General features: G+C 56.8%; 1 protein-coding gene across 4 annotated transcripts in view; it reads right to left on the reverse strand.

The window, feature by feature from the left end:
• Positions 1–865: 865 nt before the first annotated feature.
• Positions 866–17291, reverse strand: part of RPL38 (ribosomal protein L38) — a 548453-nt gene continuing 532027 nt past the window's right edge. For 2 of the 4 annotated variants that reach the window (XM_059732011.1, XM_059732012.1), the window contains exons 2-5: positions 5113–5149; positions 4759–4819; positions 2430–2552; positions 866–944 (exon numbers count right to left, since the gene is read on the reverse strand). In XM_059732011.1, the coding sequence (XP_059587994.1) occupies positions 919–944; positions 2430–2552; positions 4759–4819; positions 5113–5115 (213 nt within the window). In that variant the 5' untranslated portion in view covers positions 5116–5149 and the 3' untranslated portion in view covers positions 866–918. Of the gene's footprint in view, positions 945–2429; positions 2553–4758; positions 4820–5112; positions 5150–5317; positions 5426–17291 lie in introns of those variants that run through there. The other 2 variants (XM_059732010.1, XM_059732013.1) reach the window with 2 other exon arrangements.

The following is a 17291-nucleotide window of genomic DNA, read 5'->3' on the forward strand; positions in this document are numbered from 1 at the left end:
TAGTACTCATAGGACCTTTGTTTAAAAGCCCCTCAACACAGGTCTTGTTAGCACATCTGCTTTCTATTCTTAAGTTTTGATTAGCAGGGGACTAGAGGCATCTTGCTGAATTGTGTCCCTGAAAATCCCACTAGCTGTCCGCATGGGGCAGGCAGGCAGGATTGTGCTCAGATCTACCTCTCGCTGCCGAAAGGAGGATCGCAGCTCTAAGACAGAGCTGGGTACAGGGTAAGTGGTTTTGCAGGCTTTGTTCCTGTGTTTAGGCCTGTTAAGGCTGCGCGTTACCCATGAGGCAGAAGGACCTTGGCTTGTTTCATGGAGAGCTGCTGCAGCAGCACCCTCCTTGCAGGCTGGGATCCTACTGCTACATGGCCAGGCCAGGCCTACTATGGTAGGGGCCTGGGCAGTCACCCTTCCTTCCCCTCCACACAGGGTTGCAAAGAGCCCATGGCTAGTAAAGGTGCAATCTGACTAGGAGAGAGCATAACTAGTCCCAGCAGAACCCAAGCCAGTGGCTCAACTACCTTCCCCCCTATTCCTATTTGTTTCCACCCCACCTGCCAGCTGAGATGCAGAAGCTAGGCACACTAGGATGCTCTACTGAACAGCAAGTCCCAGGACACACAGCAGCAGATCAGAACATCAGCTGACTGGACAGAGGGGCCAGGCCAGCCTGACCCATGCCTCTTGGGTCAGCAGCCCTGCAATACCAGCTCTTCCAATGCTGCTGCCACTTCACAGAACCGCAGGCCAGGAAGACTCCAGGGAGCCAGTGTGTCATGGCATGGGTAGCAGGGTAGAGGGCAGGAGCATAGCTATGGTTCAGGCATCTGGCAGGAAAGACCAGCCCGACATGCAAGAAGAGTTTGCTTTTTTTTTTTTTTATTAATACATATGAAAAGGCCGGGTGCATCCAGTTCACTTCAGCTCCTTCACAGCCAGACCTGTGGAGGAGGAGAGGGAAAGGGTGAGACGCTCAAGGGACAAATTCAGCTCTCATTACTGCTGCTTGGCTGGCTGCGAAAGGAACAGTACCCTGCACCCTGGAGGCAGGCTGCTGAGGCTATTAGCAGTCCAGAGCAAGGACGGGAGCAGGTTTCTCCATCTTCCTCAAGATTTCAGGGTCATGAAGACTGCAGCCGCACACCCACAAATAGCATTCAATGCAGCAGCACTGGCTCCAGGGCACTGCACATCCATCTCTGCTCCCTGGCCATAAGAGACAGCAGGTCTATGTACCGGCCCTTGCCCAATTTGAGTGCCACAGGCCTGGGGCACTCAGTGCTGATCCCGCTGTCAAGCCAAGGGTGCTTCAATGCTCTCTACAGCTCCATTGCTAAGCAGCATCTCAGGGCAGGGCGCAGGCTGGGTCAAGAAGGAAATCACCCCCCTCCTCAGATCTGCCTCCATCATTTTGAGACCTCCTTCCTACCAGGAGGGAAGGGGAAGCTGCTGCTTCCTACTGGGCAAGGCTGCAGCTCAGTGTGCTGCTTCCAGCCACACGCAGGACACCAGGGACTTCAGGGGGGAGGCCAACCCAACAACCCACACTCTCCCTTGGCCCATTATTTCATTTTCAGGGATGGCGCCCACCTTGCCTTTGGCTGCTATTCCAGCACATTACTGCTGTGGTTGGCCCACATTAACCCGGATCATCATCTTATTCAGTCTAACAGGAAGCCACTCCTTTCTGTAACAACCCTAGGGTCAGCCTCATTTCAGCCCCCTTCTGATTTCTCTGTGTTTCCTGGCAGCACCATTTCCAATGCATTAAACACATGGAGTCAATGCTGGGGGAAGGGCGCAGCACCACAATGTTACCGGGGAGCTCTGTCCCAGGTCTTCAACATCAGTTCGATGCCGGCTGCTCCTGCCCTGAGCAAGGACCCAGACAAAACAGTCTCTTCAGTGCCCTGCCCTGCCAGACCTGCTTTTCTAGGATGCCGTGACCAGGACACCCCCAACAGCACTGCTTTTGGGCTAACTGCAGACCCTTAGCTCTCTGCCCTGGAGAATTGCCCAGGAAAGAGATGGGCAGGAGCAGCAGGTTCACAGGGTCCCAGGGATACCGCATGATGCAGCAGTAAGCAGCTAGAAGAACAGGCTATGGCAGGGAACACTTCGTGACCGGGAGTGTTTTGAATGCTCACAGCCTACGGATACAGAAGAGCCAGGGGAGTGACTAGGAAGGCACCTGTTACAAGCTCAACACTAACACTGCCTGACAGCCCACCCAGGCTCCTGGACAACTTCATCAGCCCAGGAAGGTGCTAGCATTGCTCACAGAGAGCTTCAAGCCATATTCTCCCCAGCCCCAGCAGCAAAGTCCTCCAGAGCGTCACTGAAAGACACCCTTGATTCAGCTGCCAGAGGAAACTCCTTACCACATCCTCCTCTTAAGAGTATGGTACTCCCTCAGCCTTAGTTACCTGGGGGCAGGGACTGCTTGAGCTTCTCAGCCTTCTCTTTGTCCGTGATAACCAGGGTGTACAGGTACCGGCTGCAGCGCACCTTGAACTTCACATTGTCCTTATTCTTCTTGATCTTGACGGCTGCAGTGGGAAGAAATTGAGGTTGGCATCACTGGGGTGACACATGCACACACTCTGAGGCCTTTAACCAGGCCTCCCCTCCCCATCATTCAGGGGCAAGGAAGTGATCCTTCCTCTCTACTCAGTGCTGGTGGGACCCCAGCTGGAGTACTGTGACCAGTTCTGGGCACCGCACTTCAGAAAAGACTTGGAGAACCTTGAAAGGGTCCAGAGAAGGGCCACAAGACTGATTAAGAGCCTGGAGAACAAACCTTATGAAGAAAGATTAAGAAGGGATCTGGGACTGTTCAGCCTGGGGAAGACAAGACTGAGGGAGGACTTGGTGGTCATCTGTAAGTATGCCAGGGTTGAATATCAGGAGCTGGGAGAAAAACTGCTCACTAGGGCGCCCTAGGGGAGGACAAGGAGCAATGGCCATAAACTGTTAGAAGATGGTTCAAGTTGGATGGCAGAACTCCTTTACAGTAAGGGTGACCAGAATCTGGACTAGACTTCCCAAGATGGTGCTACAGTCCCCAACCTTGGAAGTCTTCAGAGACTGGACAGACACCTTGCTGGAATCATCTGAATTCAACAGTATTCCTGCCCAGAGCAGAGGGGTTGGATGACGACCTTTCGAGGTCCCTTCCAGCCCTTAATTTCTATGTACTAGGGCAGACCAGAGTTTAAACCCCATCTCACCCTTATGACCCTACCCCACTGCACCACAAAGACACCTGCCAATAGCAAAGGCTGCAGCCAAAGCCACTCGCTGGGCTTACCCGCAGGAGGCTTGCACTGAAACAACAGCCATATATTTCAGGCAATTTTCTCTTTAACGCCAAACTTACACTAACAAACAGCCACGATTTACGATGCCACAAATCCCAGTGGAGGAAGACAACTGGGTTGGGAAGGCGTATTTACTGTTACGAGCTCCCCTGCACATCAATAATAGTGCTGGAGCTTTAAGCATGTTTTACATGCGGTCCCTGGAGCCCTGCAAGGACACGGGGGATGCTTTAAATCTACATTGTGACCAGCTTAGCTAGATTGCTCTTTCAGACCACGGCAGATCTCAGCTTCCTGCCTGGGAGCCTGGATGGTCCAAGCCATTCAGTAGTCCAAAGCCTGGTGGAGCTTCAGAAAACCCAGAATGGGCTGAAAGCAGAGTGTCTTTTGGAAAAAAAGCACGTCAGCTTGGAAGGCATTTCAAGTACTATGCCCACCCCCTGCCCAGCACCAGTGTTGGTACAAACACACAACATCTTCCTATCAAGACATTTCCTTCCTCTATGCTAAAATGCACAACGCTCACAGCACTAGACGCACGTAAGACGAGGAGAAATGTAATTTTCTCCTATCATAGTCATCTTACGGCTACAGGTGGCACTTAAGACAGCAAATTCAGGCAAAGTGCAATCGAGTTAGCAGTTAAAAAGCCCAAGACACCCCCCCAAACCCTGCCTGCAATACTTAGAGCTTCGATGGAAGGTAAAGCCACATTTGCTAATTACTCTTATCCTCCGCTGTCTGCCTAACCCCAAACCAGAAAGCAGCAGCAATCACACCGCGCTGTTGGCATCGAATCCTGCAAGTGAACGACAGGATAAAAGCAACTCCGCTTTTAGGAGTGCACGTCCTAATTGCTACACGTGTCCTCGGCAAAGAGCTCGCAGCCCTCTGGCTCTCCTTCAAACAAGCATTCGGGTTCGCCTGGAGGGCCGTATCTGAGCCAGACCGCCGCAAGCAGCAGGCTCGACTCACGCTCTCAGCTTGCGGACGAGGCTGAGTAGTCTGACTCGCTGTGAAATCACTACGTGGAGCATAAAGGAGCAGCCTCTCTTCGCTATACATGCTATCGCCCCACACGCTCGTGCCAGAAGAGCCCCCGAGCTTGTTCACGTGGGGCTAGCAGCACAGAACCACACTCGCACCCAAATCAGGGTGGGTTCCCCCACCGGGACCAGGACGGAGCTATTTGTCAGCCAACGGGACGCTCCGTGCAACTCCTGGTGGTGTAAGTGCAGCAGTCCCGGCCAGCACTGCACACGCGGGTGTGACCGTGCAGTTGTGCACAGGCAGAGCGACACCGTGCAGGCCAAACCGTGAGAACCAGGGCTCCTGCCAGACACTGGGGCCGACCGGCGAGGGTGGCAGGGGGACGCACTCGCTCCCTGCAGCCTCTGCTGGGGCGAGCCCTCTCGGGGGCTGCAGCATCACTCACACTTGGCATCTTTCCTCCTGGCCGTCAGCAGGAAGTCTTTGATCTCTTCAATTTTGCGAGGCTGAAAGCGAATAAGAAAAGCGCTCAGGACCTGCTCCTCCCCGTGGCAAAACCCCCCCCCCCCCACGACAGCGACTGCCCTCCCCACCCGGCCACCCTACAGCCCAGGTCTCCCCATTGAAAGGCTGCTTTCCGTGCCTGCTACCCACGTGCAGGAGACCCCTGCAGCTCCCACGTCTCTATGGTCCTAGCTGCCCAGACAGGACCCCTGACCCGGAAGTGGTCCCCACACTGCGCACCCCATGACCCCCCCCCACCAGGGTGAGGCACCCACCAGCCCCCCCAACTAGTTACCATGGTGACGGGCCGGACTCCGGGCGGCTGTGACCTGCTGGGGATGAGAAACCAAGATGGCGTCACCGGAGGGGGGGGGGCGGTGTTTCGAGCCCCCAAACGCCCCTCCCGCCTCCAGCCGCCGCTCCATAAGGCCTCCACCCGGCTCCCCGCCGCCCGCCCCGCGTCCCCCACCCCCTCCTCCAGCCCCCCGGCTCGTCCCCACCGAGGATGCCAGCGGATGCTCCCCCCGCTCCCACCCGCACTCACACGAGCAGCCGCAGGGTTGATGACAGAAGAGAGCGACTACTTCCGCATCCGGGCACTTAACCCGCCCGGCGGACGGTACGGGCGCCGCCAAGGGACAAGTGGCGCGGGAAGGCGTTCGCAGCCTTGCGCCTGCGCACTGGAGGGCCCTAGGAGGCGCCTGGGGAGCCCAGGGAAAGGTGGGGTTGGGAGGGTGCTGGGCTTGGCTGATAAAAACATCTCCAATTTTCGGTTTAAAAAAAGCAACCACAAATGCACATCTTTCCATGATTAAAATGAAACCCCTCTAATATATCTATATATTTATAGAGATGTATATATAATATAGATATACATAGTTATATCTATATAGATATGTAGATACCTATAAATATATCTATAGCTATAGATAGATATATCTATAGATATGTATATATAGATATATATAGTTATATCTGTAGATATAGGTACGTAGATATATATAAATATAGATATGGATATGTATAGATGGATATATATAGCTATGTATATATATATAGACATCTATAGGTATGGAGATATATATAAATATAGATATATATATAGTTATATCTATATAGATATGTAGATATCTATATAGATACATGGATATAGATACAGAGAGATGTATAGCTATAGAGATAGATATCTATATTATCTGTCTATATATACATATAAAGATATATATAATTATATATATAGTAGTGTTTCATTTTTAATCATGCAAATATGTAGATTTGGGGTTACCTTTTTAAAATCGAAGATTGGAGATTTTTTTATCAGAGAAAACCAGGATCCTTGGTGATGAGCGTGGCAGTTCTCAGTGATAAAGAAAGGCAGAGGAGGAGGTGGGAGCCCGTCCCAGCCAGGCAGGGGTGGTATTGCCGTTGCCCTTGAGGTTGGTTTTGCTGGTGCTGCCTTGCACCCCAGGCCCCTTTAGGGGTAGAGTTGCCAACCTTGGAGCCTCCAGGAGTGAGAGCTGAATCCCCAGGAGGCGGCTGAAAGTCACCAGGGAGATCCATGCTCGGGCATTCATTAAAATAAATCTTCAATGTTGAATCCGATTTGTACCGTCGTCCAGTGGGCTTTTAAAATACTCGTGCATTTGCCTTCCTGATGTAATGGGCGCGTCTACACTGTCATTAACACGCCATAGTTATGGGTGGTAACTAGGAGAGCCCACAAACACCAGCAGACTCTCTCTATGCCCAAAGAAGAGCGTTTGTGCTCGAAAGCTTGCAAAGAACAATTTTCCCAACTATTTAGTGGGTCTAATAAAAGAGATCGCATCTACCCAAAGGACCTTGTCTGCCGTAGTTATAGCGCATGAAGTTTAGTGCTTGCATAACCAATGCATAGCAACTGGTGCTGCTGGCCCGCGGGTTTTTATGGACACTAACCGCGCAGTAGCCTAATACTTGCACAGTAGCTTATTAGCATGGGTTTCGCCCTGTGCGCTGCTGCGCCATGTTATCAGGCTACTGCTCCATTAGTGTCTTATGTAGATGCACCCAATGACTCATTAATGTCATTATGTCATGGGATAAAACCTCCCGGAATAGACTCAAACCAAGTTGGCAACCCTATTGAGGGGTGAGGTTATTTCTGCTCTCCAGGAACGTTGCGTGGCACTTGCTGGCTTGCACAGCGCCTGTCAATGTGTCCCAGTGGTGAGACACAGCGGGGAAAGACCCACATGATTGGAAAGTCCTGGCTGGAAGCCAGGGTAGATTTGCACCTTATAGACTAAGGGCATCAGAGCTGCATAGCATAAACTTTCCTAAGCAGAGGGCTTTGCTATGCTCTCTGCTTACAAAAGCTTACCCTATACACCTCTGATTGAGTGTATACAGTGCAAATCTACCTTGCCTGCTGCCTGACAGCTGCCAAATACAACTAACTACCTCTCTCCTGGCTCGAAGCCATTCCTCAGTCACTGCTTGCATCACTGGAAGCAGCTCGAAGCACCTTCTTCTCTGCCTCAGTGTTCCTGTCTGTACAATGGGGTGATACTTCCCACAGAGCCTGGGAGGCTCAACTCGCGGATGGCAGGGACACATGAAGAGCAAAGTGTGTCAGGTTTAACAACAGGTCAATACGATGGAACGGATTATTTATAGTTATAGCCGCCAATATGCTGTTACTAAATAATAAACTGGTGGTACCTGGGGGCACCTGGGGATATGTCTGTGTTGTGCTAGGCGCTGTACAAACACTGAGCAGGGCGCCCTGGTGCGGACACTGGACAATTTAAAAGACTGGGGCAGGGATGGAGAGCCCGGGGGGAGGAAATAAGGGTGGGGGGCCAGCCCTCTGTTAGGTTGGTGCTCCTGCCTTCCCTGTGTGCTCTCCTCTGTCTTGCTGCTGCAAAAATAAGCAGACTTTTCCTCGGCCTCCCTATGGGGTGCAGAAGGTGTGTGCTCCGCCCCGCTCCCCTCCAGACCATCCTTTCCAGGTCCTCTGCAGAAGTGCTGCAGATCTGTCCCCGACTTCCAGTGGGAGGATCTCGGCTACACGCCGGCTCGACTCGGTGGAAGTGGGAGACTCCTCCCGAGCTTGCTCCTGTGGCCGTACAGCTGAGGGCAGGTGAAACTGGGGGGCATCTGAACCCCAAGCCTCCGGATTTGGGCCTGTGCAGAGGATGCCCACCAAAGGATTTGGAAGTATCTGAAGCCCCAGGCTGGGGGTGGAGGATGCTTGCTGGTAGCAGCGCCACATAAGGTTCTTGAATGATTCACGTGGATTTTGAACTGATTTGACTTGGGAGATGAAAAATTTTCCATTAAAAAAAACCAAATAAATCTGTCCCCGTTACAGCTGTAATGGAAATGTTTGGCCACAAGAGAGAGCTTTTGCCTCAGCTTCTACAACTCGTGCAAAGTCAGCGGACGAGTCCTTCCCTCTCCTCCCCGGTGTCCTCCTGGGAGAAGCCAGCACCTGTCCCCCTGCGCTGACAGCACCCGCCCAGACAGCTCCCTGCCTCCTGCGGCCGCGTTCCCATCCCCTTTGCCTACACACGGGGACTCCAGCAGAGCCGGCGTTTGAGGGGAGCTGGCCATTTCCCAAAGGCAGTGGTGCAGAAATGGTTCGTGGATCCGGCTCAGCTTGGCTGGGAGTCCGGGTTCGGGGTGCCAGCCAGGGGGGTTTGCTGGCGCTCGTCTGCCTTGCTCTGAAAGGTGGCACCCTCCGGGCGGGGGGACAAGGGGTTCGCATGGCAGTGAGCTGTGGCGAGCTCCCTCTCTCCAATTCGGCGTCCGGGAATGTCCGAATCCAGGGGTGCCCAGGTCGGAGCAGGTGCCCTTGGCTCTGAGGGGAGTGGGGTAGATGGAGAGAAGAAGCAGGAGGCACGGCATCTCGTGTGCATGTGTGAGTGTGAGTGCAGGGAGGGGGGGTGTGCATTGGAGTACAGAGGTGTGTGTGTGTGTGTGTGTGCATGGGGGTGTGAGAATATGTGTGTGTGTGTAAGTGCAGAGAGATGTGTGTGTATGTGAGTGCAGAGGTGTGTGTGTATGTGCTTGGGAGTATGTGAGTGCAGAGAGGTGTGTGTGTGCGTGGGGGGGTGTATGTGAGTGCAAACAGGTGTGCATGTGCATGGGGGTGTGAGTATATGTGTTTGTGTGTAAGTGCAGAGAGGTGTGTGCGTGCATGGGGGGTGTATGTGTGTGTGTGTGAGTGTGAGTACAGAGGGGTACGTGTGTGCATGGGTGTGTGTGCATGTATGTGTGGAGAGGTGAGACAGGAGCCCAGGCCAGGGCAGCCGGTTTCCTCCCCGCAAACCCAGGCAGCAGCACCCAACACGCTGGGCCAAGCTACCGATGCATCCTGGGCTGGGGCAGGGGCAGGGGCAGGGGCAGGGGCAGGGGCAGGGCAGGGGCTGGGGCTGGGGCAGGTGCACTGGACCCTGGCAGCACAACCTCCCCTCGGCCTGGACCACGGCACTGCAACAGCGAGATGCCTTTGGAGCTGGCCAGGAGCCTGCGGCATCCGGCACAGACCAACCCCAGCACTCGGGGCTAGAGGGACAGGAGTCCCCTGCAAAGCCCTGGGCTCTGCCCATTCCCACCCCCCACCCGCTCCGAGACACTGGATAGCATCTTTGCTTCCCAAGTCAGCCCCCACCGGGACCCCCAGCCCCTTCCCACACGTGGCCCTGCGGAGGAGATGAATGAAACCCGTGCTCCTGCGGGCACAGGGCGGTTCGGCTGTAGAGCCCATCTTCCCGCAGGGGAGAAGGAGGAGACGGAGCATCTCAGCTCTGTTCGCGGCTGCCCGAGGGCCAGGGGGCCCGGCTATCTGCTGGTAGGGATCGTGCATGACGCAGCCGGAGAGAGGAAATCGATGGAGCTGTCAGGGCCTTCAGGCGTGCGGCGCTGCGAGCTCGCCCATCCCGGGCTCTCCAGAGGGAGGACTCAGATTAAAGATAGGGAAAAAAAGAATAAACATCTGACAGGCCTAAGGGGACGTGGAAGCAGGGCTGAGGAGGGGGAGAATTACACTTCATAAATCACAAGGGTCAGCGCAAAGCCTTGCAGACAGACCTGTCCCTTGAATGCAGCTTCGGGGGCGGCTCGGCCGTGGGGCTGGGTGCGGGGTTTGCACCCGGGATGGCTGCAACACAGCGAGGGTGGAGCTGAGCCTGGCGGGGTCTGTACAGCCCAGCCTTGCCCTGCCTGGCTGCACCCACAAGCTGGGGGGCAAAGACAAGCCCTTTGGGGTGGGAGGAGGCTGGCTTTAGCCAAGGCCAGTGTCTGTCTGGTGCCAAGGTCCGTTCTCCTGGTCCCCCTCCGCCCGGCTGCAGCCCGACTCTGCCCAGGCCCCTGCACTTATGTGTCCAGGCAGGAGCCCGTGGGGATGAAGAGGGCTGTAGGGAACCCACCTGGGTGGCTGCAGCACCGCCACCCTCACCTCACTCCCATTAACGAGGAGCATAACAGTCGCCGGCTGCTCATGGGATGCAGTGCAGAACCAAGGCTGTTTTGCTTTTTAAATTTTTTTTTGGTAAAAAGATATGTCTTTATATATATATAAGGGTCATATATATATACACACACCTTCTAGTCACTGTTCATTACCTCCTTAACCCACCAGTGGAAAAACACCCATTACAATATAGACGCCTGCAGAAAGGTGCTCCCATGCACCCGTCCGCAAGGCATCGTCTGCCTCAAACCTCCGTGTCTTAGTCCTGTCCCCGAATACAGGGTCAGGGTCATTGCTGCATGGAGCGTTGCAGAGCGGGCGTGCTGGAGGGGGCTACCCCTGGGCTCCGGCGCGGGCATCGGCTTCCAACCAGGGCCAAGCCCCGGAGAGGCTCCGGCCCCTGGGGCAGTTGCTGCAGAGTCCAGGGCATCCTTCGCACATGCCCGCTCTGTCCCTCTGCCCGCAGCCTCCAAGGATTTTTGACCTGCTAGCACCCCTGAGCTGGCACTTGCTGGTGTCCTCAGTCCTGCTAGGTCAAAATGCAGCCACCTCTGGGGTGGAGCCGGCTAATTGCTGAGCTGGCACAGAAACGGGGCTCGACTCTGCCCGAAGCGCCACATCCCGGGCGCAGCGGGGATCACCTGAGCTGGAGGGCCAGTTACACGCTCCCCTTATGGGCCCGCACGAGGCCGAGATCCCACTGCTACGGAGCAAGGAGCCCAGATGCTTTGGGTGGATGTGGGCTCATCCACATCCTTGGAGGCATCTTGCCTCGCCCAGGCCTGGGCCTGGGGTCCCAGCTCCCGCAGCTCATGGGGTGGGTGGCAGAGGAGAGAGGATAATTCCTTTAACGTCATCTCCGCCCGCAGCGGCACTCCAGTTCCCACGGATCGATTGCCTCCGCAGAACCTTTCTTATCGGATAATTACAGACGGGCTTTCTCTCTTGCAAGGGAACGGCTTCCCCTCTCAGAAAGGAGCGCGCTGGCCACCTCCGCGGAGCTTGGGAATAGATAAATAAACCCTGCAGTAATTGCAACCGGGATCTCGTGTCAGCTCGTGGGGAGTGAGGGCGGAGGGCAGGCTGAGCTCAGCTGGTTTGGGGATGCGGGATTGGGAAGGATCCCCTGGAGCACTGGGTCTATAGCCCCCTGCAACTGCTCACAACCGTGCCAGGGACGGCAAGTCCAGCAGTGCCACAGGAATGGCTGCGTGCCCCCACGGAGCCCCCAACTGCTGGGAAAAAGACCCAGACCCTGAAAGCAGCAGCCTGAGAGCAGGGGAGATGGGGGCTCGCCCCTTCAATGTCAGCTCCCAGCCCGGGGCAGGGAGATGGCGGGAGGTAATGCTCGTTCGGTCCTACGGGGACAGAAGCCGATGCCCAGCTCCCTGAGCCAGCGACAGGGGACAGCATTTGAGAGCAGGACCTGGGAGTGAGATGCACGCTGGGGCTGCTCCCGCACAGGTGTGTGAAAGCACTCACATGCACAGCGCTACACACAGGAAGGGACGGGAGTTCACCTCGGAGCACAGTGCAAGCCCCTTTGTGGGCACATGTGCACCAAGCACACGCACATGTAGCGCTGTGCGTGCTGACACCTATACGCTTGCAACAGTGGGCACGCCCAGATGTGCTACAGGTCACACATGCACGTTGCCACGCATTGCATGCGCAGAGGCAGACACAAGTGCAGCCAGAGGAGCACAGGGACGTGCCATCCTGCACACTACGTGCTCTTGCTGAATATACATATGTGCACACGCCTAGAGCTCCGCACAGACCCATGCCAGCAACAGTGTATGGACACACACACACACACACACACGCCTTGATTGATTGGCACTATTAAAGAGATTGCCAACGCTGCAGTAATTACGGGCATGTGCACAGGAGAGACGTATATAACCCAGCAAAAACTGGATTTTTGTTGCCAGCCAATTAAACAATGACATGTAACGAGGGTGAAGAGTTACAGCTCCACAGAGATGCTTCCAGTTTATTGCCAGCCAAGGAGGACCCCCCTGGGTCTCCACCTCTCCCTGTCCCACGAGCCTGGGGTGGGGACAGGTCTTGGGGTGTCAGCGTGCATGTGTCTCTGTAGGCCCATGCATGTGCTTGTGTGTACCCAGGTGCGTGTCTGGGTGTGCACGAGTGCTCCTGCATCTGCACAGGGGCCTGCAGGCAGGTCAGTGTGTGCCTGTGGGGGATTGACACGTGTGTTGCACATGTGTGTGATTGGGGGGGAGGAGAGTTGCAGAGGGGCTCTGACTGCCTGGCTCTCCCTGCACCCGCAGCCTTGCACACCGAGCATTGCTCACCCCACTTGCAGATCATAAAAAATCGTAATTGATGTTTCAATTAGACATAATTTATGGAGCGGTTCCCTTGGATATCCCTCTGATTGTATTTTAATGCCTGGAAATTTCCCGATGATGAGGTGGAACATGCCACTCCCATCCCCGTGCCTGGGGCTGGGGGCAGGGGAAGGGACAGCAAAGAGACCCCCCATCCCATCTGCCAGCCCCTGAGTGGCTCCATGCAGATGCCTTCATGCACGGGATGGGGGTAGGACCTGCCGTGTCACCCCCATCACTGACCCTTGCTGGATTTTGGCACCCGTCCTGTCCTTGCTGCAATCATCTTGCTGAGGGCGGTTTGCTATAAAAAGGGGTGAATCAGAGCACAGGCTGCAGGGATGGAGCTGCTGGGCAGAGGCAGGGGAGGTGGCCGTGGGAGGCAGAGAGCCCACTGTGTGTCTGGGTGTGCACGCGTGTTCATCTGCAGTGCACAGGGGCCTGCAGGCAGGCCAGTGCATGCCCACGGGGAGTTGATGAGTGCGTTGCACACACGTGTGATCAGGGAGAGTCACAGAGGGGCTCCAGCTCCCTGGTTCTCCCTGCAGCTGCAGCCCTGTGTGTCGGACATCACTCACCCCATCTAAAAAATCACAATTTATGTTTCAATTCGACATAATTTACAGAGCAGTTCCCTTGGATGTTCCTGGATATCACGCTCCTGTAGCATGACCGCAGGACCCGGGTGATGAACAGGACACCCCCATGTCTGACCCCTTTTGCATGGGAGGCAGCGGTGGGTCCCAGGGGCCCAGCACCATCCCTGCCATCTGGGATGCTGTTGCCCCGGGGGTGAGAGGGTGCAACGAGGCACTGGGTGCGCTGGCTTGCCCCAGTGTCATTCCTCAGCAGAGGCAGGAGAGCCCAGGACTCAGCTCTGGGCAGAAATGAGCTTGGATCCACGTGCTGATGCTCAAAGGGACCGAGCATCCATGCAACGGCGCCTTGGCCGAACACCGTGAGCCGGTCTAGGCAGCACACTTAGGAAGAGGGTCCAGACGAAGGTCCCCGTGCCGGCGCCAGCAGCTTGGGCTGGGGTGCTGGGCACTGCACCTTGCAGCGGCGCAGCGCTGCAGGCTGGCAGGCTGGGGTCTGTCCTGCAGCTGCAGCTGGACCCAGTTCCCCAGTGGGCCTGCACCAGTTCTGGGTGCCACGGGCAGCGTGGGCTGGCTTCCTCCTGTCTGGCTGCGGCCCCGGCCCCTTTGCAATCACGTGCTTCAGGGCCCGGAGCACAAATGCCAGCGGGGCCTTTTGCTCTGGCTGGGAGGATCCGGCCATGCCCGGAGATCACAGGCTCCTCTCTAGCTCCAGGCGAATGTCTTGCTCCAGCTGCGGCTTTGACACGTCAGAGCTGCCGGCTCTGAAACGATTCCCTGTCCAGCCCCGGAGGGATCCGCGTGTCACCGAGCGCAGGCTGTGCCGGGCGAGCCCTCCATCGCCAGGAGTGCCAGGGGCTTGCCCTGCACGTCTATACTCACACGCGCGTGCCGTGCTCCTTGCTGCAAGCCCTTCTGATTGACGGGAGCCGGCGAGCCAGGCCCCAGGGCTGTCTTCTGCCACGCACCGTGTATGGCTCGGGGGCAGGCTCCGTGACAGCGGTATTTGCACTGGGCTGGGGCTTTGCATCCTCCTGATCAAGGCCCGTCTGACATGAAACAGAGAGGGAGACCGTGCAGAAGCTTTGCGGAGGAGGCTGGGCTGGTGGCCAGGAGCCAGGGGAACGGCGGTGCGATGATCACAAAGCTCCAGCGCAGAAGGGGCTGGTTGGTATGGGGACCCCTGGGACAGACATTGCGTAAACTGGTTTGGCTTAAATCAGTTAAGTCTGATACTACATTCAACCAGGTTTATCTCAAACCAGGTTCAGCCATTTTCAGACTGGTTTATGTGCTCTGAACATCTGTTCTGTTCCAGGTTTAAACCAGCTTCTGATCACTTAAACCGGTTTATGTGTAATGTCTGCCCCTAGCCCTTGTGTCCTTTAAACCATGGGTGCTACAGACAGGGTCTGTGGCCGGGGAGGAGTCCGGCCTCACCGTGCCTCAGTTTCCCCACCTGTGCCTGTTAGGATGATGCGGACTCAGCTGGGCAAGGCCCTCTGAGATCCCCCCCGCCCCATGCTGGATGCTGCTTTCTGAGAGCGAAGCTAAGGTGGGATCACAGCCCCCTCCCGTGCCCCTGTCTGAGCCGGACAGGGGCTGTGGCCGGAGGACCAGGCCAGCAGGACCCCGAGCAGGGATGCTCAGACAGTGCAGGGGTCAGGGCTTGAAGACTGCATGTGGGAGAACAGCGGGGCGGGTTGCATTGCAGAAGGGATTGGGCGGGTAGGGGGATGAGACACCCCAGGGTCTTCTCTCCCGCTGACCAAGTCGGACAGACGGACGTGTCCCAGCCCTGGTCTGGCTTGTGCCGGCGCCAGACTGGCCACTAGATGTCAGTGGGTGTTAGTGGATGGGGAGGGCTGCGCCGCCTTGGCGTGGATGTGGTACGCGGGTGCATTTCGGGTGGAGGCGGATGAATTTGGGGTGGATTTCCTGCCCAGATGCGATGTCCCGCTATCTCACTGTGCTCCCAGGCATATCCTCCTGCCCCAGCTCCCGGCCTGCTCAGGGCCAGGCTGGGAAGGACCAGGTGCCCTGAGCCCTCCTGAGCTGCCTGGCACCCTCCCAGCCCCCCGGGGCTCTCACTGCACAGAAGGGAGGTGGCATCAGAGCCCAGCATGGGCACGACCCACACTCCTGGCCGGCTTCCAGGCAGCATGCACACAAGTCCCTCTGCCAGCCGCAGGGTGCTAGGACGGGGCCCCTGCAGCCAAGCAGCCCCTTTGGGGAGAGGCAGGACCCGCTAAGAGAACAGGGCAGAGCTCAGACGTGGAGCAGATGCATGGAGCTGAGGAGGACGGGCGGGGGGTGGCAGGGTCTCAGGCTCTGGCGTTGAACAGAGCTCAGTAGCAAGGACCTGGACTTCTTGCATGATGCATAAGACCAAGGGGCCTTTGCTGTCTCATGGCCCTGTGGATGCTAGCCTGGCCGGCGGCTTCTTGGACCCCGGGGATCCAGCCAGGGCTGGGCAGATGGGGGCTGCAGGGAGTCCAACGGGCTGCAAGGAGCCCCAGTGCCGGGCTGACCTTGTAGCTCAGGCACGTGGTGCTTGCAACCTCAAGCTGCGGGCAATGCCCGGCCCCCAGCAGCCTCCTCGCGGTGCCCCTGCCAGCATCAGCTGGAAAGGAAGACCCGTTGGTCTCCACCCCAGCCCAGCCTGGTATAGCCTGTCACGGTGCAGGGCGGCTGTGGGGGTATCCCAGCGCATGAACGACCTGCTCCTGTGGATGGCTCAGTGCTTGCACCCGCAGGCACTCAGTCCTTCCAAGATTAATCGCCTGCTGGGTGCAGATCTTGCAATGATGGTGGTTTTGGAGACAGACAATTATCCTCTGCTTTAATTACCACCAACAGGACGATGCGGCTGGCATTGGGTAACGTGGCTGCGGAGAGGCGGGAGGTCAGGGGGACGGGTCTCCCCAAGCTGGAGCAGCCTTGGTGGAAGCCGTGTCCTGTGGATACCAGAGAGGCCTTGTGCCCCCTTTCCAGCGTGGCGCATGGCAAGATGCATATACACATGTGTGCACACACACACACACAAGCACGCCTGTCCCTCCAAGCCTCGAGACAGCCGGGAGCTGGTCAGTCTCCTTTAAGCCAGGATTTCTCAGCCTTCATGCAAACAGAGGGAAAGGATGAAGATGAAGGTGATGATTGTACCCCGTGGCACCAGGTGCTGCCCAAATGCCCACCCAACAGACTGTCTGGGTGGGCACCAGTCCCATCCCTAGGGCAAGGGGCAGCTCTGTCCGCGTCGATGCCCCTGGCAGAGCCTCTGAGGATGGAGAGAAGCAGCAAGACCCAAGGGTGAGGACTGGGGGGTCATGCCCGGTGTTGTCTCTGTGCCGTCCCGACGCTGGGCTGAACTCGGATGGTTTGAATCATACCTGGACATCTCCTGGGGACAGGGGCCTCAGCCCAGGGGAGAAGGAGAGGAAAGGGGTCACTGCCATGCACGGGCCTCAGCGCTCCAGGACCCGGTGCTGCGCTGGGTGCAGCCAGGCCCCGGTCTCCCCCTGCTCCCCCAACCATTGGGCATCTGGGGGAAAGGTCCGTGACCACAAACATGGCCTATACGATGCTAACAAGATCCATCATGGCTAATAAGATTATGCCAAGAACTTGCAGTGGCTGCGGAGCTCCCCCAAAGCTGCCAGCCCCAGGGACCATGCCATTGCACATGGGTTACCATTGCCGTGACCCCTTCTGCGGCTGCTTCTTCCCTTCCCGTGAAATCCCAACCCTGCTATGCAGCCTCGCCTGGCTCTCGGACATAGGATGCACACGATGGCAGGCTCAATGAGGGCAGGGGCCGCAACCTCTTGCAGCTGGGACATTGCAATGTCTCCGGGGGTCCCCCAGCCGCCTCCTCCACCCAGAGAGGACCAGCACGATGGCCTGATCCAGCCGGTGTCCCATAGGGCGGGAGCCCCACCGTCAGTCCCCGTCCAGGGCTTGAGCTGGGGCACGTTTTTGAGAGAGATGCACTGGCTTCTGTCTCCAAGATGTGAAGTGATGGAGACGCCGCAGCCGCCTCCGTCAGAAACCTGGTGTCGCCTAG

The sequence above is a fragment of the Alligator mississippiensis genome, chromosome 8 (assembly GCF_030867095.1).
Source record: "Alligator mississippiensis isolate rAllMis1 chromosome 8, rAllMis1, whole genome shotgun sequence".
Taxonomy (NCBI): Eukaryota; Metazoa; Chordata; order Crocodylia; family Alligatoridae; genus Alligator; species Alligator mississippiensis.